Raw genomic sequence first — 7,356 nt, 5'->3', positions numbered from 1 at the left:
GATTGCCCAACCTTCCTTCCGAGGAGTGGCTGGTGGGTATGAACCGCCAGCCTTCTGGTTAGCAGTCAAGTGCCTTAGCCACTATGCTACCAGAGCCCTTCAGTTCCTTACTCTTAATTCCAGAGTCTTTCTCCTCTGCTCCATTTCAGAAATGTATTTCCAAGATAACACTAGGTATTTTTCACACCTGTTACTGAGTAATACACATACCAAGTACTCAAAAACATGTTCAGTTAATGCATCATGCATTTTTATGACTTTCCCGAGGTCCACGGTTGGAATTTAAACTTAAACATCTCACTCTGTGATTCAAATCTCCTATGCTTTTCTCTTTACTCTGCACTCTTTTGCTTTTACATTCTCTTCTCTAAAATGTCTGTCTCCTATTTGATGTTCACTCTTTTACCTCCTTCCCTATATAGTTTAGACTGCCCCATTTTTAGGATGACACAGTTGCTATTAGACTTTGTTTTTTATTCCCTTGATTATCCACCTTAGTCTGAAGTCATTCCCTTCTATAAATAATTCACCCTGGAAAGCACATCCTCTTCAAGATACCACTTTTTACTTCCTTTTGATGGGAAAAAGTCATGAAATTTCTTGAAAAGAGACTCTGCAATTGCTGTTTTCACTTGTTTACATCCCATTTCTTCCTCATCTCACTTTTATCTGGCTTCTGGATGCGTGCGTCACTCAACCTGCTTTCATTAATATTCTCATTTTCTTCAGTATTACCTAATCTAAGGAGGTTATCACAGTGTTTATCTCATTTGATCTTTTATAGCAGTTGTCACTGTCTCATACTCATTCTTCTTGAACCCCTTTTCCTTACGGTCTTCTGTGACTCTTCTCTCCTAGAATTCCTCCTTTTTCTCTGTTTTTTTTTTTTTTTTCTATTCTATCTTCTTTTTACATTCTTGTTTCTCCACTTATCATTTAATGTTAACATACCCTCTAAACATACTCTCCCTAGAAGACCTTATCGAAACTCAAGGCTTCATCTAGCACACATATGCTGATGACTCTCCATTTCCAGGCTAACTGTATTCTGAGTACCACCTTCTTTATCAAACTGCGAAGTGTCTGACTCTCATGTCACTGCCTAAACTCACCTCCTCATCTTAACATCAGAAATTCCTTCTCTTCCTTTACTGTCGACCATCTCAAGGTATTGCACTGTGTTATCTCAGCCAGAAATGTTGAGAATCATTTTGTAATTTTTTTCTCTCTTTTCCCTACATTTACTTGTTCACTAGACTTTCTTTCATTGATTTAAAAAAAAAAAAAAGTAAGCACTTATTATGTATTATTACAGAAGAAAAAATATTGCACAATATATAGATGCAATATTATGATATATGTAAGCACAGAGTCCTATTGAGTATAGTTGCTTAATATCTCTGTTATGGATTATATCACCCCAAAATTTATGTTGAAATCCTGACTTCTGTTACCATTAAATGTGATTGTTTGGCAGTGGAGTCCTTGCAGATGTTATTAGTTAATTTAAAAAGAGATAATACTGGATTAGGGTGGGTCCTAATCAAATCCGTGTGGTGTCCTATACGATTTTTGCCTACTTCTGCAATCTGAAATTGACCAAACATGCAATCAAGATGTATTGATTATTCATTCCCCCTATAAAAGATGAAGAGACTCAGACAGAGGGAAGACATCCAGGTTTTGAAAGCGGTATGTCTCAGCCTAGCAAAGAAGGATGGGGCCTGAAAATCTTACAACTGATGATATACTTGCATTCAAATCCTAACCTCCCATGATTGAGTTGTATGACTCTGCATATATTATTTAGGTCTCAGAGCCTTGGTTTCCTAGGCTATAAAATGGAAATAACATTTACTTAGGATTGTTCTGGGAACTAATTGATAGAAAGTGTGTGAAGTGCCTTTTTGGTTACCTGACCCTTGCTAGGCACTCATTTATACCTGTTAACAACATGATCCTATTCGTGTTGTTGTTAGGTGCCTTGGAGTTGGTTCTGACTCATAGCAGTCCTATGTACAGCAGAAAGAAACACTGCCCGGTCATGCACCATCCTCATAGTCCTTGCTGTGTTTGAACCATTGTTGCAGCCACTGGGCCAATCCATCTTGTTCAGTCTTCTTCTTTTTCACTGACCCTCTACTTTACCAAGCATGATGTTCTTCAGGGATTAGTCTCTCCTGATAACATGCCTTAAAGTACATGAGCTGAAGTCACGCCATCCTTGCTTCTAAGAAGCATTCTGATTATACTTCATCCAAGACAGGTTTGTTCCTTCATCTAGCAATCCATGGTAAATTCAATATTCTACACCAACATCATAATTCAAAGTTACCAGTTCTTCTTCAGTCTTCTTTATTCATTGTCTGGCTTTCACATGTATATGAGCGGGGAAAAATACCATAGTTTGGGTCAGGTGCACTTTAATCCTCAAAGTGGCATCTTTGCTTTTTAACACTGTTACAGAGGTCTTTTGTATAAGTGTATCCAAGTAAAATGAAATCATTGACAACTTCAATCTTTTCTCCATTTATCATAATGTTGCTTTTTGGTCCAGTTGTAAGGATTTTTGTTTTCTTTATGTTGAAGTATAATCCATACTGAAGGGTGGCGTCTTTGATGGACATTAGTCAGTGCTTCAAGTCCTCTTCACTTTTAGCAAGCAAGGTTGTGTCATCTGCATCTCACAGGTTGTTAATGAAGCTTCATCCAGTTCTGAAGCCATGTTCTTTTTCATATAGTCCAGCTTCCAGATTATTTGCTCAGCATACAGATTGAATAGGTATGGTGGAACGATATAACCACGATGCATACCTTTCCTCATTTTAAATCACGCAGTGTCCCCTTGTTCTGTTTGAATGATTGTTCTTGGCCTATGTACAGGTTCTGCATGAGCACAATGAATTATTCTGGAATTCCCCTTCTTTGCAGTGTTATCCATAATTGACAATCCACGCAGTCAAATGCCTTTGTATAATCAATAAAACACAAGTAAACATTTTTCTTGGCTTTCAGCTAAGAGCCACCTGACATTAGCAATGATATCCCGCATTCCATGTCCTCTTCTGAATCTGGCTTGAATTTCTGGCAGTTTCATATCAATGTACTGCTACAATCGTTTTTGAATTATCTTCAGCAAAATTTTACTTGCATGTGATATTAATGATTTTGTTCAATTGAAATGGTCAGAAATATGACTCTAGTCAGTCGTCCAGGTAACTGTTATCCAAATTTCTTGACATAGACAAGTGAGCACTTCCAGCATTGCATCCGTCTGTGGAAATACTTCATTGGTGTTCCATCGATTCCTAGAGCTTTGTTTTCCACCAGTCTCTTCAGTGCAGCTTGGACTTCTTTCGGTACCACTGAATCCTGATCATATGCAACTTTCTACAATGGCTGAACATCAACCAGTTCTTTTTGGTACATTGTCTGTGTTCCTTCCATCTTTTGATCGCTCCCAGTGTCATTCAACATTTTGCCCATAGAATTCTTCAGTATTTAAGTCAGGACTTGAATTTTTTCTTTCAGCTTGAGAAATACCAAGTGTGTTCTTCCCTTTTAGTTTCCTAACTCCAGGTCTTTACACATTTTATTGTAATATTTTACTTTGATTTCTTGAGCCACCCTTTGAAATCTCTATTCAGCTCTTTTCCTTCATCGTTTCTTCCATTTGTTTTAGCTATTCCATTTGAGAGCAAGTTTCAGACATCGTTTTCTTCTGACATCCGTTTTGGTCTTTTCTTTCTTGTCTTTTTAATGACCTTTTGCTTTCTTTATGTATGATTGTCCTTGATGTCATCCCTCAACTCATCTGGTCTTTGGTCATTCATGTTCAGTGTGTCGAGTCTGTTCTTGAGATGGTCTCTAAATTCGGGTAGGATATCCTGAAGGTTGTACTTGGCAATCATAGAGTTGGTTTAATTTTCTTCAGCTTTAACTTGAACTTGCATATGCACATGAGCAGTTGATGGTCTAGTCCACACTGTTTCTGGCCTTGTTCTGACTGATCATATTGAACTTCTCAATTGTCTTTTCCACAGATGTAGTCTATTTCATTCCTATGTATTCTGTCCCATGAAGTCCAAGTATATAATCCAGATAAGGGAGAGAAGAACAATGATATTATCTAGCTTACTCTTTTTTAGGTTTTTTTGTATCATTGTGTCCAACATAATGTGGTATATTCTAAAAGAAAATGAATTCTTTTTTAGAGGTACTTTTACAAAGTCATAGCATAGACCCTGCAAGAAGAATTAGTAGAATTATTGAGTAAAGGACAACTGAAGTAGCTAGATGTGATCCCCTGGCTCTGTCCTTCTCCTTTTCTCCCATCAGTTCTGAATGTCTTACCTGAATTGCACTGCAGCCCTGGAGCAAAGCAGCAGTTTTGCTCTTCTTCCCCATCAGGCAGCAGATGGAATCTCAAAGTGACATTGGTTTCCCTGAAAAGCTCTCCCGATTTATTTGTCAGCAGCTTGTGTCCCCCTTTTGTGATAGCACAGCTCCTCTTCTTCACCGTGTAACAGTGCTCATTAGTTATTTGGACATTAGCGCAAAACGCACAAGTGTCTTGTGGTCACTTGCTCCGCTCGTAAGAGCTGCTTATCCAAATAGCAACAGCCCTTGGCGTTCCGTGCCGCATGCCATCCTTTGTGTCGGTGTTTCCTTGGGGTGGTGGGGCCCTCTGAGGGTCCGGTCTCCACTGACAGTTACAGGTCAATCTAACAGCACATGGAGAGCCCTTTCCACCTCACACCTATCACAGCACTAAAAAAAAAGGCCTGTTCCCTGCAAGCTCAGAGCCATTCCTTATGGTCATTGGTAGCTCTCAGTGACCTGCTAGTCGAGTCCAGTGCTGCTTGCCCTCAATCACACCATTCCAACCAGCTGGATAGTCTTCAGGTTCTCACTATAAACGCCATGATTATTCTCAGTGCCAGTGCTTCTTTGTGTACTGACCCCATGGGTAGTGTATCACATGTTCCTGTATCCAGTCAGGAGATGCTTTTGGTATGATGTATTTACACGTTGTAAACAATTTGACACCACACGTTTTGTTTCTTCTCTTGAATTTTCTGAGGATCGTTTCTTTGTTGCCCTTTTTCATTTAAAACCAAATGTTTTGTAAGATGCCTGGGAGAAACACTGTGGGTCTGTACATGTGCACGTGTACACACATGTGCATTGACTTGGATGTCTGTGTATAAGAGAGAGAATAGGCCCCCACACACTCACAAATGCAGGAAAATACCTGATGTCTTAAAGCAATCCAGGAAATTCTTTGATTATATCTGTGTCTTCCCCTGTTTCACTGTGATAAACGTACTTGCTGACTGACTTCTTATGTTGAACTACTATGACATTTTTTTCCCCGATTCTAGACCCTACATAATTGTTAAGAAACAGAAGCCTGCAGTAACAGATAAGCATATGGAGGAGCTGGCTCAGGGCTACAGGTAAATCTTATCTCCTTAATGCTCACACACATGATTTAATCATCAGGAACATTATTTGAGCTGTGCTTTTAAGAAAATTGTATTTTCATTTTTAGTCTCTTTATTCCTCCCCAAAAAACACTAGCCCATTAGAAACACATTCTTCTCTATATTAACTTGCTTGAATGTTATATAATATTTACCAATTTAGATCATGAAGATTAAGTGTTTCTAATAGGATTTCTGGTGGCGTCATGCCTAAGACACTTGACTGCTAACCAGAAGGCTGGTGGTTCAAACCCACTAGCCACTCCTTGGAAGGAAGTTGGGGCAATCTACTTCCGTAGTGATGCCGCCTCAGAAACCCAAGGAGGGGTCGCTATGAATTGGGTCCAACTTGACAGCACATAACAACAACAGCAATAACGAGAGAATCACTTATAGTAGTACATGGTTATAGACAATGTGGATCTTTCATCATAGGGAGTTTCTAAAGTCAGAGAAAATTTGTTTGCATTGGTGTGGGCAGATTGACATAACTCATTTTATTATTTTTGTTTTCAGCAATTTCTGATCATTCTCTGATCCAAGAATAATATGTTCCAGGTTCTCCTGAATATATTGAGACTCTTGGAGTATTTTGGGCCTAAAAAAAGAATAAGAAAAAGAAAAGAAAATAAAGCCAATAACTTTTGCTGTTACTTATAAAACACTACTGTCAAATGCTTTTTGATAACATCTGTTTGACTGATTTTTCCTAGGAATTTTGAAGATTTCTTACATGAGAGTCTGGTTGAATATTTAGATGTGAATGAAGAAAATGACTGTAACATTGCTCTCTACGAACATACAATTAATAAGTAAGTAGGATCTTTAATAGCCATAATGAAAACATATTCTGATTATGGAAGGAGAACTAGGTGGTAGAAATGTTTGAGCACTTGATTACTAACCAAAGGGTTGGCATGCACACTCACACCCAGAGACGCTGCAGAAAAAAGGCCTGGCTGCTTCTTCCAAAAGGTCACAGCATTGAAAACCCTGTGGAACTCAGTCCTACTCTGTAAACATGGAGAGTTCCACTCATAACACGTGGCTATGAGTCAAAATCAGTTCAACAGCAAGTGGTTTGGTTTGGTTTAGTTCTGGTTATAGAAACTACCTTCTCTTTGCATCTTCAGTTCCTGTAGTCTTTTAGCAGAACTGTTAGAAGTGTACTGTTTTAATGAAGCATGACTCATTTATCCCACTGTAAGAGTATCACAAAAGTGCTAATAAATTACCTTTAGATTTTATTCTTTTTATTCAAGTGTATATTTTTTTAAAAGGAATATCTGATTTTAATATTGCATTACTGTCAAAATTGAAGTAATGAATTAGGCTATGTGAAGATGTATTTATCTCTTCTAAAGAGGATTTTGTCAGAGTGTCTGAATTCTTATTGTTAATTTAGGAATTCTCTACACAGGATGTTGTAATGGTACTGCAAGCTTGTGTGTGATATAAATATAAAATAGAATGTTCACGGTGTTTCTTTTATAACACTGATGTTTTATGAAGCATCTCTGTTCCCTTTGAAGTATATTAGAGGACATCTATATAACTTGCTGTCTGTTGCATGTTGCCTGATACACTGCTTATCTGAAATTTTTGCAGTTATATTGTTAAATAAGTTTAATGCTATATCTAACAACTATCTATGTCTTCAACCAAGTACAAGTTCTCTGCTACCACATGAAATATCCTGTCCTACTTTATTTTGGGACCTTGAGTGGTGCAAATGTTTAAGCACTTGACTACAAGCCGAAAGTTTGGAGGTTTGAACCCACCGAGAGGCACCTTGGAAGTCAAGCCTGGCAACTACTTCTGAAGGTCCCAGCCTTGAAAACCCCGTGGAGCAGTTCAACTCTGCATACAG

General features: G+C 38.3%; 1 protein-coding gene across 1 annotated transcript in view; it reads left to right on the top strand.

The window, feature by feature from the left end:
• The window catches only part of POLR3B (RNA polymerase III subunit B), a 184,868-nt gene that overhangs the window by 112,807 nt on the left and 64,705 nt on the right, over positions 1 to 7,356 (top strand). The window contains exons 16-17 of the mRNA XM_042781974.1: positions 5,385 to 5,459; positions 6,200 to 6,298. Of these exons, the coding sequence (XP_042637908.1) occupies positions 5,385 to 5,459; positions 6,200 to 6,298 (174 nt within the window). The remainder of the gene's footprint in view (positions 1 to 5,384; positions 5,460 to 6,199; positions 6,299 to 7,356) is intronic.

The sequence above is a fragment of the Orycteropus afer genome, unplaced genomic scaffold (genome assembly GCF_000298275.1).
Source record: "Orycteropus afer afer isolate SDZICR_OR568_19922 unplaced genomic scaffold, OryAfe1.0 scaffold00209, whole genome shotgun sequence".
NCBI classification, from domain to species: Eukaryota; Metazoa; Chordata; class Mammalia; order Tubulidentata; family Orycteropodidae; genus Orycteropus; species Orycteropus afer.
The sequence above is the reverse complement of the archived record's forward strand: the minus strand, read 5'-3'. Positions and strand labels throughout refer to the sequence as shown.